General features: G+C 44.6%; 1 protein-coding gene across 1 annotated transcript in view; it reads right to left on the reverse strand.

Annotated features, from left to right (window-relative positions):
* The window catches only part of abca1b (ATP-binding cassette, sub-family A (ABC1), member 1B), a 40552-nt gene that overhangs the window by 8709 nt on the left and 11150 nt on the right, over window positions 1-20693 (reverse strand). Inside the window, exons 4-30 of the mRNA XM_085417222.1 lie at window positions 19992-20133; window positions 18335-18453; window positions 12475-12596; window positions 11674-11877; window positions 10367-10456; window positions 6950-7190; window positions 6491-6630; window positions 6273-6389; window positions 5943-6137; window positions 5652-5857; window positions 4929-5105; window positions 4619-4841; window positions 4270-4491; window positions 3986-4190; window positions 3641-3754; window positions 3329-3503; window positions 3112-3243; window positions 2737-3014; window positions 2437-2657; window positions 2102-2177; window positions 1772-2022; window positions 1610-1661; window positions 1410-1532; window positions 1023-1171; window positions 808-932; window positions 625-723; window positions 293-482 (exon numbers count right to left, since the gene is read on the reverse strand). Of these exons, the coding sequence (XP_085273348.1) occupies window positions 293-482; window positions 625-723; window positions 808-932; window positions 1023-1171; window positions 1410-1532; window positions 1610-1661; window positions 1772-2022; window positions 2102-2177; window positions 2437-2657; window positions 2737-3014; window positions 3112-3243; window positions 3329-3503; window positions 3641-3754; window positions 3986-4190; window positions 4270-4491; window positions 4619-4841; window positions 4929-5105; window positions 5652-5857; window positions 5943-6137; window positions 6273-6389; window positions 6491-6630; window positions 6950-7190; window positions 10367-10456; window positions 11674-11877; window positions 12475-12596; window positions 18335-18453; window positions 19992-20133 (4388 nt within the window). The remainder of the gene's footprint in view (window positions 1-292; window positions 483-624; window positions 724-807; window positions 933-1022; window positions 1172-1409; window positions 1533-1609; window positions 1662-1771; window positions 2023-2101; window positions 2178-2436; window positions 2658-2736; window positions 3015-3111; window positions 3244-3328; window positions 3504-3640; window positions 3755-3985; window positions 4191-4269; window positions 4492-4618; window positions 4842-4928; window positions 5106-5651; window positions 5858-5942; window positions 6138-6272; window positions 6390-6490; window positions 6631-6949; window positions 7191-10366; window positions 10457-11673; window positions 11878-12474; window positions 12597-18334; window positions 18454-19991; window positions 20134-20693) is intronic.

Consider the following 20693-nt stretch of genomic DNA (forward strand, 5'->3'; position numbering starts at 1 on the left):
TAGCGTTTTTTTTTTTAAAAACTATGTTAAAACTAATTTAATATTAAGTGTGTTCAGGTGATTCTTTTCAAAGTTTTTCTAAGCTTACAGAAATTCCCCTTCAGAGAGCTCAAAGTGGCTTTGATAAAGTTATTACAGCTAAAAAAACGATTACACTAAAAACCTATTGTTGGAACATCTGCCAGCTAATGAGGTTAATTAGCAAGTTGACTGGGTGTAAAACGAGCATCCCATAGAGGTTGAATGTGTGTGTCCTCCTTTCGTATCTGCCCACCACTCCCCGTGCTCTGACCTCAGGTGGGGGCAGACCTCCGGCTCCAGCCGGGCAGTCTGGCAGCATCTTCTTCTTGCCATCGCAGCTGCACATGCAGGCTGGAGAGGGATCGTCCATGGTCCAGTTTCTGGAGCTAAAGAGTTCCAGGACGCTTTCAGGAACTTCAGGAGTGTACCAGTCCTCATCGCCCATCGTACAGGGTGCCTCTCTACAGGGAGGAGGAGAGGAAGAGACAGAGGGTAGAAAAAAAAATGTAGTGAGGTTTCAGGTGAGTAAAAGCTGATTCGCTCACACGTTGATGAAGACTAGTTTAAAGTGAATGTAATGCTCAGGGTGTCGAAGTTTCTTACGGGTTCGTGTATCCGTCCATGCAGCGAGTCCCAAATCCCGGAGCGTTCAGCAGCGCATCTAAAAGCTTCTGCATGTTGGCATTTCTAGGAGCATCATCACTGAGAGGACGAAAAACACAACCACAGTCAGATCGCAGGAAATACCTCTGGATAACTCAGTGAGAGTTCAGGGCAGTCGTGTACCTGATGAAGGTCGCTTGTTCCTGGTACATCCACGGCTGCAGCTCCAAACTGGGATAAACTCCAAACGGCGGCACGATGAGACTGAAGACCAGAGCGATGCAGACAAACACGGCCGGAAGGACGATCTGAAACACAGATTTTTTTCCCCGATGAGCCGCAGCAGGCCGGTTTGATCAGAAAGCAGCAGCGGGTTTTTATCGCTGGCGACGGCATACCTGAGCGAAGAAGCCCTTCCTGGAGCGCCGGGCATACAGAAACCGCTTCCACATCAGAGCAACAAACTGCTGCCTCCTCAGAGTCCAGCCTGTCAGCTGATATGAGCCTTTACCGTCAGTACAGTTCAGCCAGTCGGTTTCTTTGCACTCTGAGAGGAAACGAGGTCACATGATCAAATAAGAAAACGTTGAGAGTGCGCAGACAGGATGTTACAAGACAACAAAAGTGAGAAACTTCTCATATTTGCACTCGTTACTCTGTACAGTTGGCGCTTTATTTTGAAATTCCAGTCTTTTGATTTCTTCCCTTGAATTTTGCGCCCCTGGTATTTTATCCCATTGTAACTCTCTGTGAATACATTTTGCTTTGCTGTGTTTTTTTTGTACCTTGGTCTTCAGAATCATTGCAGTCATCGTTGTCATCATCTGTTAACGGTCTCAAGCAGCTCTGAGGGTCTCCTCCACCGAAAGCATGAGTCCTCCTCCGCCTCTGAACAGGAAGTGTCCCGTCTAAACAAAAAAACTTGGAAATGTGATTTCAGGCTCTTATTTTGATATGTCACAGTCAGACATCACTCCTTCCTCACCTGAGGTCACTTCGGTGTCGACTCCGTTGTCTTCAGCCACTTTCAGGAAAATCTAAAGTGACATAAAACATTAAAACTAATGTCATACTTTTGTTTTCATGCTTCACGGTGATTCACCGAGAAGAATGCTTCACAAATCAGTTTTACTCAAATGTGTCCCACCTCCTCCAGGGTGGTGTCCGACACTCCGTAGCTGGAAATGCCGAGGTCGGAAAGCTTCGTGTCCAGGTCTTTGAAGAGCTCCACGAAGGCTCCGTCTTTGGCAGCGCTGTACGGCAGGACGTAGGTCAGCTCGTGTCCCAGGTCCTCCACCAGGCGGGCGTCGGGGACGTGACGCAGGATCAAGGCAGAAACCAGCGACACGTCCGGGGGTACAAAGGGGATATTGCAGGTGGATGCTGCTGGGCCATTTTCTGAAGACGGAGACACAAAACAAATCAGATCCACCGGACAGCGAACCAATCAAACGCTCTGTGGGAACAGAGAGCTCACCGATGGTAGCGGCCTCACTTTCATGTTCGCTGCCGAGTCCTGCGTCGCTGCTGCTGACTGAGCCGCACTCCTCCTCCTAAAACACAAATGGTTTTACTTTAAGGTATTGCTACTGCACAGGAATTAATAATGCTAATTAATACTCCAAATGCTAAAGAAAAATACTATAAGGAGACAACTACACGGTAAAGGTAAAATACTGCAAAAATACTTTTCACTAACAGACAAACTGCTGAAAATTAATCAATCGTACTGGAATACAGTGTAAAGAAAGACCTATATACTACTGAAAACTGCAGAGCTAAGCATTACTAGTAAATAAATTCTACAGAGACCTTCTTGGTGAAGGAGACGGTGCTGGCCGAGTTCCTGCAGGAGCTGAGTGATGGCTCTGGGTTCTTCTTCACCAGCGTCAGGTAGTAGCCGGTCCCCAGCTGGTTCTTCAGGTACAGAGATGAGCCCACGCAGCACAGCTTCCCGTGGCTGATGATGGCGATGCGGTCGCCGAGGATGTCCGCCTCGTCCATGTGGTGAGTGGACAGGATGATGGTCCGGCCTGAAATGAGACCCAACGTTAAAAATCCAGTCAAAACGAAGAGAGTAGCTAAAATCTGACCAATCTGGGAGAACCTTACCCTGACGGTACTTCAGCAGCAAGTCCCAGATTCCTCTGCGGGCGTAAGGGTCCACGCCGGCTGTGGGCTCGTCCAGGATTACAACCTTTGACCCCCCGACGAAGGCCAGGGCCACGGACAGCTTCCTCTGCATGCCCCCAGACAGAGTGCTGGTCCTGCAGTTGCGTTTGTGCGGCAGCCCTGTGTCCTGCAGGATCTGCTCGATCTCACCTTTCACGCGTTCCTCTGGCAAGCCTTTGAGCCGTGCGTAGAACCAGATGTGTTCCTCCACCGTGAGCCTGCAAGAGGTGCCACAACATGAGCAAGGTCACGTAACAATCGAGGTAAAGACGGAGCGAAGACAGCATAACAAGCATGTTGAGGAAAAGCACTCACATGCTGAAGAGGACGTTGTGCTGTGGACAGACTCCCAGACTCTGCCTAATGGCGCTCAGCTCTGTCCGGATGTCTCTGCCCAGGATGTAGGCAGTGCCAGAGGTAGGTGGGAACAGGCCAGTAAGTATGGACCTGCAGGGAAAAGAGAGGAGGATGTTACCTGCACCAGGACCTGTGGCAGAATCTGTATCAGCAGTGTGGTGTGTCTCGGACTCACATGGTGGTGGTTTTTCCGGCTCCGTTGTGTCCCAGGAAGGAGGTGATTTGTCCCTCGTAGAAGCCGAGCGTCAGTCCATCCACCGCCAGCTTCTTACCATGACGGTAAACTTTCACCAGGTTCTCGATGTAGACTCCAGGCTCCAGATGAGCCGGCTCCTCCTCCATGCACACCGCTGCAGACATGCAGACACATCTTACTGCAATGTTCAGGAAGTCTCTTTCACATTAAAAACTCTGTTTAAAAATAAAGAGAACTCAGTTGTTGGTTTTTAGGAGGAAGTTCTGGAGCTTCGCAGCACAGTAATCTCACCTCCGGGGTTTCCTCTCCGATTCAGTGGGAGTTTGTTGGACTTTCCGTCCTTTTCTCCAACCCAATAGGATTTAGTGAAGGGGAAGTACCACGGCCGAGGGATCCCATACTGACCTGAGGAGCAGAACGTGCTTTATGGAGTCTTTGTTGTGTATCAGAGATTTTTCATGGTCAGTGTACAAACAGCCTGTGGACTGATCGATAGTTTGAAGAACTGGGGATGAGCTATTCAAAGGATGTGTTGATTATAACCGTTAATAATGTATAACTAACAATTACTTCTTGTAGCATGCTAAATAATGATGACTGCAGTTCAATAAACACACGAAGAAGAAAAGCTCTCACCTGGAAACACGGCTTCAAGGTACCATGTCAGGACTCCGTACAGGAAGGAGTCAAAGTACATGATGATGATGGCGGTGCGGAGGCTGAAGTCATCCTCCTCCAGTGGGCTGGACACCAGGTTCTTCCACTGGATACCGACTCCCTGCTCCTCAAACAGGGCGAAGTACTCGCAGCCGAATCCGAACGCCACAGGGGACAGAAGGCTCTGCAGAGCGAGAGGTGGGCATGTGACTCGCCCCATCACATCACAACATTAAAATTGTGAAAAAGATGCGCAGCCTTACAGCGAAGACTTTCGTCCCGAAGCCGATGTACTCTTCCCAGGCGACGCAGAGCACGTATGGCAGGTAGAGGGTGAAGTAGATGATTCCTCCACAGGCGGCGGCGAGGTTGGCACGGGCAAATGCCGTGCTGAGCAGGAAGCACTGCATGATGGTCACCACACCGAAGGACCCCAGGAAGAGGAAGATGACGCCGGGGTCGCTGTAGGGCAGGAGGTTCCCCATCTGCACAGGAACCACGAGAAGAAGAGATGGGACATTATTAATATTGCATTCTTGGAGATGTGTATGTGTGGATGCTCTGTTTTTCTAATGACACTGTTTTCTATGTATTTTGGTTTTTAGTCGTCACCTTGAGCAGCAACACTAGCAGCCCGGCGCTGATGAGCAGAGGAATCAGGCTGCTGATGAACCAGCTGAACCACAGGATGCCGTTATCCAGACCCATGATCCTCATAGTCTCCTTCAGTCGAGCCTCCTTCTCATACACCACGCTCTTCAGGATGATGGCCACTGAGTACATCCAGGCAAGAGTCATGAAGAGAGGCATGGAGCGGCTCATCACCCGCAGGAAACTGAGACAGAGGACAGGAAGGACGGGGTTACAGACCGAGAGCGGCGAGGAGGGGACCAAACCTGGGAAATGATGTGAATAATCTCACATGTCATCTACGTAACACGGGTACGGCATCTGCTGGATGTAAACTCCCGTCTTCTCCTTGGTGCCCGTCACCGCTCTGATGATGCCTTGCTCAATAACGTCCTGAAGGTACGAGAACCCACCCCAGATGTAACGCATGTCCTCAAACGGGTCGGCACGAGGACCCGGGTCCCAGTATCTGAGAAGGAGGACAGAGTGCAGGAAGTGCTGCTAGTTAAACAGCAGGATGTGATAAAGAGCTACAGAAGCAACAGTACAAGACTGAAAGAAAGGTAATGCTCAAGCAAAGGAGCCAAGGCCATGACTTTGTCAATTTAGACCTCAAATGCATTATTTTGCATTGCAAGGTCTGTAACTTAAAAGTACATTAAAAAAAACTGTTGTTGTAAAAATGTAATTATTATAAGTTAAGTGTTAAAATTTGCTCCAATTAATTTTAAAAAACAAACCTAAAACTCTGGTTTGCAGAGCATCAGATAACCTTTCACCCACATACTGTTTATGCTTTCTCTACAGTGTTGCCAGATACAGTTTTTACCTGTAGAAATTAAATGCTTTACATTACGGGGATGTCCTGGCTGTTGCTGACTGAGAGGCGAGTCCTCACACGGACCGTACACAAACCCACCTATAAACTATTTGTGCTGGCTTTACTGGAGTAAATTCTGGAATTTAGGAATGAGGAACAGGACACTTTTATCTGCCTGTGTGTGTGGCTCCTTACGCGTCTTTGATCTTATTGGTCCGCTCCACGTTGTCAATGTCCATTCTGATCTTGTAGTTGAGTTTGGGAGGTAGCTCTGTGGCGTTGGAAGGGACATCCAGAAACACAATCCCTGCCCAGAACTTCCTGTCTTCCAGTAGCTTCATGGACACGTTCACCATTCTCTCCTCGTTGGAGACCGGCTCCAGTTTGTCCAGGTTCACACACTTAAAATACAGACAGACACAGATCCGGTCATGTGATCTGTGCACACCAACTACAGCCAGTTTCCCTGCATGCTTGGATACTGACCTCCATGAAGTGGGAGATGCTCATGATGGCCTGATCGGTCTCGTTGAACACATCCCTCCAGGTGAGGTAGCTGCCTGGTGGCTGCTGGTTATCTGCCTGCTTGGACAGGAAGTTGGAGATGTCCTCTACGGTCCAGTCCGTGTCAGCAAGCTGAGCGCGGAAGACTCTGGCGGTGATGTTGTTCTTTAGCAGAGTCTGAATGAAAGATAGGAAGGAAAGAAGAAAGGAAAAAAGAAAAGGTATGAGAACATTTTGTCTAAAATAAAGCAGATGAGTTAGAAAGACATCGATGATGAAGAACACGTGAGGTGGTGGGCGGAGCTTGCTTACCCTGATCACGTTCATCTGCTCGCTGTTCTCCATGAAGTCCCAGACTTTGGGCCTTATCTCCTCCCACATCCCCCCCAGCTCCCTGAACACACCGAGCTCCTGGAAGGTCCGATTCACCTAAACACACCACAGACATGAGTCTTTTTACCCTGGGTTACTAGCTAAAGGTGACCAATCAGTTGCAGTCTGGAGCTTTTGCACAGGAAGTGACATCATACCTCGTGGATGATCTTCTGCGTGGCGGGCGTGTGGGGGGTGTACAGGAGCTTCCCTAACAGCAGGGGCTTCAGGGCCTGCCAGATCATCCTGGACATGGGGTTTGAGTCCATGTTCTTCACCAGGCTGTTACAGTACGGAGCTACGACACACACGTGATGGAGGTTACCACATACATGTAGCAGGCATGTTTCAGGAATCACGATAACACAAAGAAAAATAAATACAGAAGTATCAGAGTCTGGCTTTAAAAGCACCTAGAGTACTTGAAGTGGACATAATAGCTCATGTCCACCTCAGTGTTTTTATTCTTGGACTCGGACATATATCTGTTCACAGGAGGCTGTTATATAGCAAGAGTTTAGTTTCTCTGACATGGGCTGTATTAGCTGAATGTTTGTCTACTGAATACAAAAGCTTCATTGGGGTTGGAAGGTCCGAGGATGACCCCGAGGACTCACTGGAGGAGTTGTCATAGAGCGACGCCGTCTCGTCCTCGCTGCTGTTGTAGTTTCCGAACAGAGCCTTGTAGTTGCTGTCTTCGTACCAGTTGAGGGATTTGATCTGCAGGCCGCCGCCTTCAGGGTGACCGCACACGATCCGGGAGACGGCCTGGTACATGGTGCTGGGCGACGACGTGGCGTTCTGCGTCAGGAAGACTATCTCATTCCTCAGATCAATCCAGCTCTTCATACTGGCCAACTGTAGACCCAAGACAGAAGATACTGGTCAGACTGGTCGAGGGAGACTGGACTGATAGCCAAAGCTGGATCACGCGAACCCTGAACCCTCCCTTAATTTACGCTGCTATATGCTCAAGGAGATGGGAGACTTCCCATCATGCACTGAGCATCCACTTCCCTCTTCAAAATGTTACATTTTGTCTGCACTTGACTGTAGCTTGTGTTTTGCCCTGTCTATCTACACTCTCCTCTCTGTTCCTTCACCCCTCAGGTCAAGGCAGATGCTCCTCCCTGACCCAATGTTTGGGTTCTCTCTCTGTTGTTATGAACCAGCGCTAGATTTACATAAAAATTATAAATTGAAATATATAAACATGTAATAAATGAAAAATATCAAAGTTAAGGCTCAAGTGGAAAACAATGCGTAATTAAAAATGAAATAAACTTTAAAAAGAGTCTGAACTCAGGAATTATAGACATTCGCCGAAGGTTAAAAACTGAACATGCTAAAAATGGATCACAGAATGAAGCTGAACTCTCCCCTAGCTAAAAACTGCTGACAGTAAACTCGTGTCTGGCTGCGCTTCCTGTTGAAGCTCAGACTAATTTTATACATATCATAACAAAAGTGATGTAACAAAGCAAAAGTTCAGATGCAAAGAGCTGATCCAGTTAATGTAAAAAAAAACAAGGTTTAAGGTCCACATGCTTAATTTGAAGTAGCTTTTAAAAGTCTCACAGTTGTAACCAAAATATCTGATAACTCATTAAGCAGTTTGGTTTTCTGCTCACAGATTAATCATTCGGTCCTTAAACCACATCATGATTTATGTGTCTGCTCAGTCTCTAAAAATATCTCATTTAAAGGAGAATAAACCAAACAGATTTACAGATTTGAGCATCAACTTTTGCTTGTTTGACTCAAAATCTTTCCAGTTCTGCTATTTCACCTGTTTTTGGTAATTAGGTCCTTTTAAGCTCACAGATGTTCCCCAGGTGTGTCACAAAATAGGAACCAGAAAGAACACATTCTTCTGTAACAATGTGAGTTTCTTCTAAATGAAAAGGTTCTAATTTGACTGGAACACCACAGGAGTTTTGGTGCCTGCTGGCAGAATCTAAATATGAGCATTAAAAAAGTACCAATAGAGGAAAGGTAAAGGGAGCTTCAGATGTTATTATTTTTATTGCCTCAGGAGGAAGGGACCTCAAAGAGGAAGAGCCGCAGGTTACTTTAGGTCAGCGGCATCAGCAGAAGTGAAACTGCTGCAGCTCCAATCTGAGGAAAAGGGTAGTTATTGTCCCAAACATGTCCTCAATATGTCTACAGTTTTGTCCCAGTATTTCTTCAGTTTGTCCCCACCACCTCTTCAATATTTATCCGGATTATCTGCAAAAGTTTGAGTACTATGTGTCGAGTATCTCTAAAGTTTGTTTCCAGTATTTCTACGCTGGGTTTCCCGTTTTTGTCCTCAGCATGTTTATTGTTTCTCTACTGTCCCCAGCCTTTGCTGTCAGTGCTTCTATAGTGTGTCCCCTGGGCTCTGGGAAATTCAGACAGGCATGTTTTACCATTCATGTTAAAGCTGTAAAGTTATTGTTCAAAGCACTCTTTTATGAACTGATTAAACAAATAAATATATTAACCAGGCAGTAAAACAAGGACTACTTTATTGTCGCCGTATCATCAGATCCCGTACATATCGCCTTTAAACCTCACAGCTGAGACGCTTGAAAGTAGGTCAGGTTTTGACAGCGTGGGCGTGTAAACTACGTGTTTACCTGTGGACAGGGAGACACTGTATGTGTTTTACATATGACTGGGATCCTATCAAACAGATGGAGCTCCAGATGTTTGAATAAAGTTATTTTAAACTGGGAGTTTTTCACAGAAAATGTAAAATGGGTTTTGTTCTAATGGTCCCATCACAGCTGAGTGTCTCTTCTTTCTTCATCACATGATTTTTAATGCAGTGCTGGGAAAAACACTTCCTCTCTGACCATGAGAACAAAGCAGAACGAAGGAGATAAGATTGTTAAAGTTATTTAGCTGTTTGGGTTTTTTAAACTAAATGTTGTAATTTCCTGGATTGCCAGTTCAATAATGCCCATCTTAAATCCCTTTTTCACAGGATCACACTCATCCTGTCCCTGACTCAGCGCCTGCACAAACCAAAAAAAACACTGTCACATGTTTTCACTTTAGCCCACAGAGCGATTGTGTGTACTGTGTGTTTTAAAGTGTGTGATAACCTCGGGGCAAAAAACAACAATCTGGGGAAGTCTAACTGAACTTTACTCTGGTTATCAAACTGTTCACGCCAACCACAGTCTCCCACTCAAACTTTATTTCCAGTCTATTCCCACTGTAATCCCAGGCTGGAGGCTCTGCAGAGCTGCAGATGTGTCGCAAACCACTTTCTGCCACACAATGCAGCTTTCAGAGCCCCCTCAGTGTCTCTGTGACCTCTAACATGGTCACTAAAGGCTGCATGCAGCCATCTGCGGTCTTCAGCGTCTCAGCAGGACGTAGACGGACGCTGAGTGTTTGCTGTTTGTTCGGACTCGTGCTTTCTCCTCCTGAGGCGGCTGTGAAGTAAAAACCCACTGAGACATTTGAGTCTTTGTTCAGCTGGGAACTCGTCTGTCTCTGCTGCAGGGAAACTGCTTTTATCTGGACACAAAGACTCGCAGAGACACTCGGAGCTGCCAAGTAAACCCAGTGGCCCCTGATGGTGCTGACGTGGCCCGGAAGACTCGATTGGGTGACGCGCATGTCCAGTAAAAAGCTGACTGTGATATTTTGTGCCCAGATCTTTGTTCGTGAGACAAACACCATCATTAAAAGCACATGATGAAAAGACACAAAGAAAAACTGACTGATGATCTTTGCATCAGCCTGAATCAAGCATCAGCCATCAGGGATAAAAGGTTAAGCTAAAGCTCCAGTTCCTCTAATGTCCACCAGAGGCTCCAGCAGTGAGCCAGTCCCCAAAGAGGCCAATTTAAAGCAAAAATAAACCCCTTCAGAGCCTGATACGAAAGGGGAGTGGCCTCTTTGACTGACAGGTGGTTTAAGCTGCTAGCTTATGCTAAGCTAAACCTCAGTGTCTGAACTGGACCTGTGAACCAATAACACGGCTGCTGAGATATTAATCGTACTAATAAAGGTCTGAGCTCCTGCTGATGACTTACCTCAACTGCCAGTGAACCCAGACTATCCAGCAGGTTGTCGGTTGCCCTGGCGACCTGTTGGACGGCCTCGGGGTCAGCCCTGACGTCCCTCTGAAAGACAAAGAGACATTTTCAGTTTCAGCTCAACCTTGGCTGAAATAAATAATAACCCACTCATCTATCTTCAGTTTAGTTATTTTTATTTTTACATGTTTCACAGTCAGATGAGACAGAGACCTTCCTAGCAGTGTTGAAAGATACTGAGTGATGACATAAGTCATCATACGAACGTTCTCTGGACCCTGTAAACAGACAGATTTAGCACTCGTCCAGCAAACTGAACTCTTTAGGTGTTCTGCACTTCTAGCAGATCACCTGAACTCTGCTCGCTGTTGTTTATTTTTGGCTCATATTTGTGACGATTTCACTCCTCTGTCTCTGAGTATCTAACATTTCTTTGCTTTCGTGTTGTCCACTTTTCTCCGAACGTTGTCATTTGTCTGATTTTTAATCAAGTTTTAAAAGTTGCTGTGTCATAACTGGAGATAAATGCACGGCAATAATGGGCATGTGTGGGGGATTTTCCCCTAAAATCTGGCTTTTAAGTCTAGTTCACTCTGTTTAAGATTCCTATAACTGATAACTAGCTAAACACCTATGACTTCTCTGAGACGAGGCTGCTGGATTTTCACGGACTTCGTTCTGTGCTGCTGTGGAAACTCGCACGGTTTCAGCTTTGCAGTCACTCGAAGTGCTCGTAGATTTCTGCACACAAAAGAGGCTGAGGCCTCTTGTGACATATGGCTGCATTGAATCCTTCAAACTCTTTAAAACTGGTCTCCGGGCTACGAAAACTGAGACTGTAAAGAGCTGGGACAGGCCGAGGCACGCCTCCTCCCACACACACACATTTAATATGCTGAGGACACGCCAGCACACCTTTGCTGTGTCACCTGAACGGAGGGGGGGAGGAAAAAATGCCTTTGGACTATTCCAGTGTAAAATTCACGTTTTCAGACAAGTTTGTTATTTAAAGTATGTTAGAGGCAGCCTGAAAGACACACCTGCAGGCAGAACTCGGGGCTAAAAAGTGCTCAGTGTGCCAGTTCAAGTGTTTGACATCTATAAGGATCATTATATCTGAGAAAGTATTTAACAGAAAAGAAGACAAGTCACGATTTGAAATGTGTTCATACAGGATAAGCTGAAACGCTGCAGGAGGTGGTTTCACACTGGGAGAAAAAGTTTCTAAAAGTTTCTGGATGAAAAACCTGCTTTAAATGAGCAAAACATGAATCATATCAGTGGATTAGCAGGGCCGTATTTACCCGGATGGGTTTGAGGAAGTCCAAGTTGTCCAGAAAGTGCTCCTCGGCGTGGTTGAGCCAGGCGGGCAGACCCTGGCAGATCTTTTCTTGAACCATCGCCGACACCTGTTTGTCCGAGATCGTCACAAATTCCTCCAGGCTCTGCTTGCCCCCCTTCCTGGGACACATGTCCCTCAGGTGGACCCCGAACCCCCCGAGGAGGACCTGAGACAGAAACAGAGGCCAAAGAGGGATTTCTTTATCTTCAGGTTTCGCTTCATATAGTCTGACTTTAATATTCTGAAATTAGTTTCAATCATTGTGTTTATTTCATGTTTTACTGTGTAACATGTACTCCAACATTTCAGTCTTTTATTCCATATACTCTGCAGATTTTCTGCAAGTTAGCAAATTCTATTTCAAGTGTTTAATCATTCACGAACTTTTCCTCCTTATTGTTATTCCACCTCTCCACTTAATTCATATTTGCATTTTTCTTTCTTGTGTTCTGTACACCGGTTCACAATATTCCAGCTTTTATTGCATATTTTTTTATTTATTTATTTTATTTAGTCTGACACTTTCTTCTTCTTCTTTTACTCCATACTGTGTTGTGTTTCTTTGCATTTTATATATTTTTTAAATTTTACCTATATTTTCAGACTTTCATCTGATATCTGTCAACTTTTTACCTTGTATATTGTGGATGGTTTTACTCCACACTGTTAGTTTTCTCATGAATGAAAGTTGGAGTAAAATTCCTCCAGCTGCCCGCATCCATGTAGGGCTCACAGACTGAGCATGTGCAGAATGCCTCCTCACCTTCTGCAGGTTTATGTCGGCCTCCGTGATCTGCTGGACGCTGTGTTCGGGGAAGGAGGCGTTCCTCAACAGAAAACTCGACAGAGTCTCATTGTCTCGCAGGAAATGCTTCAACTTGAAGCCTGTGGGAGAAAAAACAAAAACAGACAAAACAGAGCAGGTCAGAGAAACCTGACTCCTCCTTCTCCTCCTCCAGTAAATCAGAGGGTTTTGTCTTTTAAATGCGAACGTATTTGTGGCCACAAAGCAATTGTGTAATTTTTTACAGAGGAGAGGGTGAAGCAGTTCCCCCAGCACATTTTTAAAATGACATCTCTGCTTTCGGTTTGACTAAAATCCGTCCAAGCTGAGAACGAGACAGGCTGATAAAACATTGGTTTCATTCAAGCTTTTAGGCCTCTCAGGTGACACACCACTGACTCGTGATTGGTGCAGGAGAAAGACTAACAGGTAACAGTCAGGCCATTAAACAGAGACATTCCTCTATGTTCTTATGACATTGGTAAGTAAACTGTGAGGAATCCCTGAAAAACAAAATTCCTCAAACACCCCAAAAAGCTGCGATGAGAAAAATTCAATTGCACAAAAACACAGATCTGAGATTAAAATAAATAAAAAAAACAAACAAACAGGTGTGACTGTTGGTAACAGAGCCGACTGCTACAGCAATAAAAACCTTTGACAGATATTTGAACTACCAATAATCCCAGACGATTGAGAGGTTTTATGTGTTTGGATTTGGACGGCTGGAGTGATTGTTAATGGTCCGTTTACTGTGGTTGGATTTTCTATTTTAATCTGATGTCAGTTTGAATCTGAAAGTCAGATTGAAATCATTTTAGTGAAGGTACAGATGCTATAACTGCGGCCTGAGGAGGCGTTCGGACCATATTTGGGCTTGTCGGGGGCACGTCCGTACCCGAGCGGCTGCAAGTGGGCTTTACGTTCAGTCTTTGTTACGTCATCGCTGCTCTTCGTTCGACCTGCGTGCTCACACACGCCTGCAGCTCAAACTTTCCACTCAGCTCCATCACAGCAGCTGGATGCACTTTTGCATGATGCCCCCGCACGCATACATGCCCACCCCTCCCTGCGCCTTTCTTCTTCTTCTGCAGGTTTGAACAGGCAGCTGCAACGAAGGCTGAGAGGAGCTTCTCTTGTCATTCATTTGAAACAAACAGGAAGCTAACGTGTGAAGCTTCTCTGCCTGTGTTGCTTCACTCTTTCAAAACATGGAGATTTAAGATGACGAATCATCCAAGATTACAGTCGTTGCTGTCCTCCTGCCTCCAGCCTGCTGAACATCAGCAAACCACAGAAATGTATCGATCGATTGGTTTTATTTGCAGCTTTATGGACATCCATGAAGAAACGCTCTAACTGGTAAAATGCGGCTGCTGATCCATCAGCCAGCTTCCATCAGAAACCCTAAAATTCAATAAAAGCATCGTCGAGCTTCCTCAGAAGCTTTTATCCTCCAGCTTAGAACGACGTCACCGTTATTAATCGGCTCCTTCATCACTCTGTTTATCAGCAGGAGAGCATCAAACTGAGGCATATCTTTTTATCCCTCTTCTGCTGCATTTTCCTGTTTCACTTCTTATTTTCCAAGATGTGATCTGTATTTTCATACATCCAATTAATATTTGTACCCTTCTATTCACAGACTTTATAAAACATGGACAAAGCCATTGTGCTGTCACACAATTGTTACCTTAGCTCACTCAAAGTGACTTAACATTAGTAACTTGGCTCGTGCCATGTTGGTTTTTTATATTCATATTTTATTACAGGTTTGTCACAAACGACCATATTTGGACCGGACAGTACAGGTACTTCCGGCTGCTTCCTTATTTTCCCCAGAGGTCGCCATGGATGGATCTGCACATCTGCTTTCCCACAGATTTTACGCCTGATGCCCTTCCTGACGCAAACCTCCCACTTATCTGGCCTTGGGACTGACACTAGGAGTACGCTGGGTTGTGACAGCCCACACAATTTTCTTTACGTTTTCTTTTAGTCCAGTTTTGTGTGACAGCTTATTGTTTTCACTAAATGCACTTTGTCTTTGCGCTTATCTCACGTAGCACAACTTTATGGTTTACAAGCTTCTGTAAGCCTGGACGATCTACCATTTATCTGTTTAAATTTTCCACTTTTCATTCCATGTTTGCAGACTTCAGCATGTTCAGCTAAAATACGGAGATCATATTTATGATTTATGTGATTTTGTTGTGAAAGAAATTATTTAAAATCAGAAGCCGTCACTCCTCAGCCTCAATCTGATTTCAGTGCCAGCCCAGATCAGCTACTCGCTTCACTTCCTGCTCGAGCAGGAGGAACCCTGAACAGATCAAGTTCAGGTAGGACTGCCGTAAAAGCGAGTCTTTTCCGAGGAAGTATCATATGTTCTCTGATCTGTCTCTAATAAATCAATCGATGATTAATTTTCCTGTTTCAGCTCGAAGGCGACAATCATGTGGTGTTCATCTGTGCTCAGATGAGCGGAGGTATAGAGGCCCTTTGGGGACAAAAAGCCGACTGAGTGTTACTACAGTTAGTGTTAGTGATGGGTCAGAGGACAGGTCCAGCTGTCTGACATCAGCAGCTCGCAGTGATGTGATTGGTCAAATGAGAAGCAATTTCCAGCAGAGAAGCCCGTCTGCTTCAATCACAACTCGCCATCATTAAACCACCACACCACCGCGTTCCGGTACCACATTAAAAAACTGGTTCTTGTCTGCCGCTCATCATGTTTGAACTTTTTGATAGTGTTTCAGAAACTAAAGATGTTCAAAGAGTCCTCCACTTTCATGACTTCAAGCTTGCCGGATGGGTTTTAATCCACAGAGGAACTAACAGTCAGCTGCTAAACTGTACAGTAATGGTTATGTGAGATGATTGCAGCGACCCAAATCCAGGTTCAGGTCTGATGTGGACCCCCATTAGGGCACTCTGAATTACACGTTTGTACAGCTGCAGGGACACATCTGAACTCAGTGACGCTCTGCGGGACGGCGCCGAGCCGAGCAGCAGAAAACCCAACACGACAGGGCGTCGCGAACATGCACGATGTACGCTGACCCTGTCAGTCCACCTGCAGGGGAGGGGCCACAGGGCCAGCCAATCAGAATCGGCTCCTGCTGCCACCCTTCTACCCCCCTCAGCAGAGTCAGAAGAGAGTTGTGTTAATATCAGAAAACTGCGTGTGGAGTGACCGCTCGCGATCAGATGACAACCGAAAGACAAAATCCACAACAGAGAGAAAACAACACAAAGTGGAAAAAAATCAAACACGAAGAGGGAACAATTGAATAGAAAGATGCAATAACTGAATACAAAGAAACAAAAACAATCACATAAAAATAAAAAAAGGACACAAAGTGGCAAATAAATAACCCATGGAACCATAGAAAAAAAATAACACGAACAGACACAAATCACAAACATGAAGAGGCAAAAACAAGATAAAAAGAAACAAAAACCAATAAGACACAAAACCATAAAAACAAAACAGAGACAAAAACCAACTACAGAGAGCCAAAAACAACATAAACAGCCAAAAATCAAATACAAAGAGAAGAAAACCAACACGAGACAAAGACAGGACACAAAATGACAAAAAAAAACCCCTACAAATAAATAAACCAGAGACAAAAAAACCCCATGTCATACAAAACAAACCAAACCAAAACATAAGACCAAAAACAACAGAACAAAACAACAAACCCAGCATAACGAGGCAAAAAACAACCACAGACAAATAAAAACACCACAAAAACAAAGACAAAAAAAACACAAAGAGGAAGAAATCAAACAGTAAGAGGCAAAAACTGGATACAAAGAAACAAAATATCATACAGAGACAAAAAGCAACTACAAAAGAGACAAAAACAGACAAAAAGACAACGAATTAACCATGAAGAGACAAAAACCAGGACACAAACACAGACAAACAAAAACAACACAAAGTGACAAAACAAACTATAAAAACCACCAGAAAAAAACAAACAAAGGAAAAACTTTCAGTGTGTTTCGTTGTGCGGTCTTTAGCCTTAACGCCTCAATGTGAACGTTGGAGGTCTTGGCTCATTTGAAGCTTGAGAATTAGCTGATTAGCTTTCTATGCTTGCTTTAGATTTAAAACTGACATGAAAATTGTCTGTCAGATGAAAATCTGTTTTATTGGTGCTGAACAAACCGTTAAAGGTCGCTTTCCTGCAGAGAAACATTTGCATTTTCGCAGATCTGTTTCTAAGGCCTCGGGCTATGAAGTTTCCTGAGAACTGCTGAATCCTGGTTGCTGCCCTCTAACCAGGTGAGCTCACCTGGAAGGTAAGCAGGTAAACCTGCTGCAGCGTGTCATGCCGCCCCCTCATCACACCATCGCCCTCCTGACCAATAAAACTGCTTCATTTATTATCAGATTAGAGGGAATAAAGAGCAGAAACGTGCTGATGCTCAATCAACAGGGAGGAGAAGCAAGAGAGCCGGCAGGTCGGTGCAGGTAGGGAAAACAAACGCCCCCCACAGAGAGCCAAAGCTGCAAATTAACGCACAAAAGAGAGAAATTCTTTTTGTTCAGCGAGCCTGAAAACTCCTGCGGCAGAGAAAGGACTCCTAAAAACCTGCTGACCTTTGAGAGGTTCTGCAAAGACTCGCTAGCTGTTAGGTTCCTTCAGCGAGCTGATCTCAGAGATGATTTATTGACGAAGGTGGCATTCAAAAAAAGAGCCTGCCGACAGTCATGACTCACAGGTTTATGAATTACACTGTAGGGTTAGTCAAGGCATTCTCTCCAAACATTAACCTCTGGGGCTAAAAAATAAAAGCTAACGCTCCAGTTTCAAAAGCTGCAGTTCCTCTAACGTCCACTCGAGGCTCCAGCAGTTTTTTAATTTTTATACAATTATCCAACCAATATTATGGCTGCTGTTAGCTTAATTGTATGAATACGGCGTCCAAGTTGTCTGTTAACTGTTTGTGTCCTACTGTACAGTCTATAGATGAAGCTTGCTAACCAATGTAGCCAGCATTAGGTGATAACTTCAGTCCATCTTCTCCTCTAACATGGTAACCTGGGGTTAAGGAATTCATCAGGTGCGTCTCAAAAGTCTGAAAAGACCAAGTCCTATAGCTGCCATAAAATCAGCACAAGAAATGTTTAAACCTTTGCCTCCAGCTTCCTTGTTTTGCACGAGGAACTGTTCTCACAGAACTATGGAAGATGGGTGTTATGTGGCTGGTTTCCGAGGCTCTCATCTGGCCTGAAGTCTCAGTAAGTTTAACTTCTTAACACCAATCAGGTGACCAGTTTTAGGGTTCTGCTGTGTTTTTACAACATTACCTTTCAAAATAAGTGCATGCATTTTGGCCTTTAGGTTCCTCTGTTAAAGGAATGGCGATAAAACCTTCACATTTAGGCACCGGCTGGCTGTTAAAAGAAAATGTTCTACTTCTTTTAAATTCTGCATTTGTTCTGTTATACAGTTTAAAAATGATAATAATGAATATTATTACTATGGTCATGTTGACACAGTAAGATTTTACTTTTCTTATCCAAAAGCTGGCAAAGTCCTTTTTTTAATCTTTGTTGCCGTGTGCAGGTTGTTAAGATTAAAACAAGAACATGTCTATAAATACACCTCGTAGCTGGAACTTTAGCCATTTAAACGCTTTGAGTTTTTATCTACATTGTGTATTTCTTATTTGTGATGACGTGATTACGGCTGATATGTCTGTTATCACTGCAAACCACACTGATGCTCAGATTAGCGAAATCAAACAAAGTCAAACTGCATCGCTAACCCTGATCTGAGCTCATCCCCACACAGTGAGGGTTGCGTTTTGCGTGTCCTACCTGAGCGGCTGGACTGCAGCACCTGCAGGGCTTGAGCCAGCTCCTTGAAGCCCTCAAGGTTTTTATCATTCTGACTGTACAGGAGGATCTTCTTGGCGTCCGAGAAAAGGCGAGAAATTCTGCAAAATAAAAGTAAAACATCAAACGTGAGCCACAAAGAAGCTCTTAGCATGCATACAAACACAGAGGGAAAGACCCAGCACATGCCAGCTTACAGTGAAAACAACAAACAGGTTAAAATGACATTTCTGTTGACACTCAAAACAGTTAAAGTGTTAGTTATTATGGAAGCAGTGACTAACTAAACTCCAGAGTTTAAGGTTTACATTCGCCTAACAAGCAAAAGATCCCCCGGTTTGATCACAGATCCAATCTGCAGCTGAAGTGACCACCTTCTGAACAAGGGATCAGCCAAAGGTAGGTTCTAGATAAAAGTAGTAGATATGTAAGGATACTACTTCAGTCCACAGGTTCAAAAGCTAACCTTCTTACACTGACTGTCTGCAGACAGAAAAGGGAGGAAGGTGTCAGCAGATGGTGCTATTTAAAATATGTGAAGTGAAACAGTGGAAAAAGGTTCAAAATTAAACTCTACAGGAAGTTTAAGTGTCACTTTAAAACAAGTAAAGGAACATGAAGTATTAAAGTGAAAAAGCTCAGATAAGTAATTTATATCGTAGCTTTAAGTCTTAAAAGTAGTTGATGTTTATGTGTCACAACATCTGAGAGTTATTGAGCTTCTGGCTCCTTAGGAGAATGGAAACGTAGCAGGAATTTGATAAGCAACCAATAAGATTAAAGCTTTGGGGCCTCAGTCACACAGGCCTAGAGACCAGCGAACCTCCAGCGACCTCTGGGTGATATTGGCTCACAAAGAAGATGTTGCACCCAAAACCTCTTTATGATCGATCTGGTCACCAGCAGATTCCCACGGTACACCACAGGTTGGATGAAAGATGCCGGTTAGTCTGCAAACGCTCGCCCACTAACCACAGAGTGGTGGTGAAAGTCAAACACATACGACACAAACCAGAAAAAAAAACTATCTTCGCCTTCATAGTAAAAGCGACTCCTTATTGGTGAAACCAACACATTTCAAAAGGCCGCAGCTTTTACTTTGAAGGTCACTGTTCCAGTACCGCTTAACGAGCAGCTCCCGAGTGTAAACTAATAGCGAAAAAAGCGACCACAAAATCGGCTGATGTGTGTGATGTAATCAGTCATGATGAATCCTTACTGATTTTGGGTTTAGGCCATGAAAACAGCTGAAGCGTCAGCTTATACACAAACACTGAGAGCAGATGACCTGCCGGTGTTGGTTAGAGGTAAAAGCAGCTGAAATCTTAAAATTCTGTTTTGTCTGTTAATGTGTGAGAGGAGGAAAGTTAAAGTGTATCAATAAAGTTTCAGAAATAAAGTCACTGACAGCCTGTTTCAGCTCTACAGACGGCATTTATGTAAGAACTGAGCTGAGATTTCACTCTATATGTAAATGTAATGAAAATGAAATGAAAGAATGTGAGGTACTATCAGAATAAAATTCATTTTACTTAAAAATGTCTGCTGATTAGTAAAAGATGAAACCACAAGCACGCTTTAGCAGTTTAATAAAGATGAGAAGTTTTTCAGAATAAAAGCCTCTTTTTTGGCCACTCACATTGAGTCGTTGAAGTTGCCGACGATGCCCGGGGACTCGCCCGGTGTCGGATGTCTGAAGCAGGGGTTGTTGGCGTTGCAGAGGATTCCCTGAAGCCAGGGCAGCGTGCCGGCTGATGGCATCGCCTTGTTTGGAAAATGACCTGCAGACAGGAAATGAAAACAGGAAGTCACAAGAAAGTCGGAAGATCTTGCAGTAAAAATGACAGGAAAGCTGTGACCAGCTCCAAACAGGCTCACAGGAGATATAGTGCACATTTTTAGGCGCCCTCTCACCTCTGCACTGTAACATGAAGAGAATAAAGCCCCTGTGTTTCCCAATGTAAGATATGCAGGTTTTAAAGCCATAGATGTGGTTTTGCCTGTGTGCTGCGGTCAGATTTAATCTGAAAGATGTTCAGGGTGTTTCTTTATCTTCCTGCTCTGATGGAACAGAGTGTTCCCACGTTCACCTGGACTCAGAGGTGTCAGATATGCTGCAATTGGTTTATTGTCGCCCTCAGTCGAGCATCAGCGGCACCCGCTGCAGGTTGAAGCCGAGGGCAGAGGCACGAGCGGGTTCACTTTGAGAGCAAAGACCTTTATCCCCTTTCTCTCATTGAGCTTCACCGTGTCAGCTGTACGCACAGAGAAGGCGCTGATATCAGGGAACCTTTAAGACTGCCAACTGGCCTCTTTTTAATCAAAACACAGATAAGATAAA

The sequence above is a fragment of the Rhamphochromis longiceps genome, linkage group LG2 (genome assembly GCF_057381845.1).
Source record: "Rhamphochromis longiceps isolate RC_006_pf linkage group LG2, R_longiceps_female_GT1.1, whole genome shotgun sequence".
NCBI classification, from domain to species: domain Eukaryota; kingdom Metazoa; phylum Chordata; class Actinopteri; order Cichliformes; family Cichlidae; genus Rhamphochromis; species Rhamphochromis longiceps.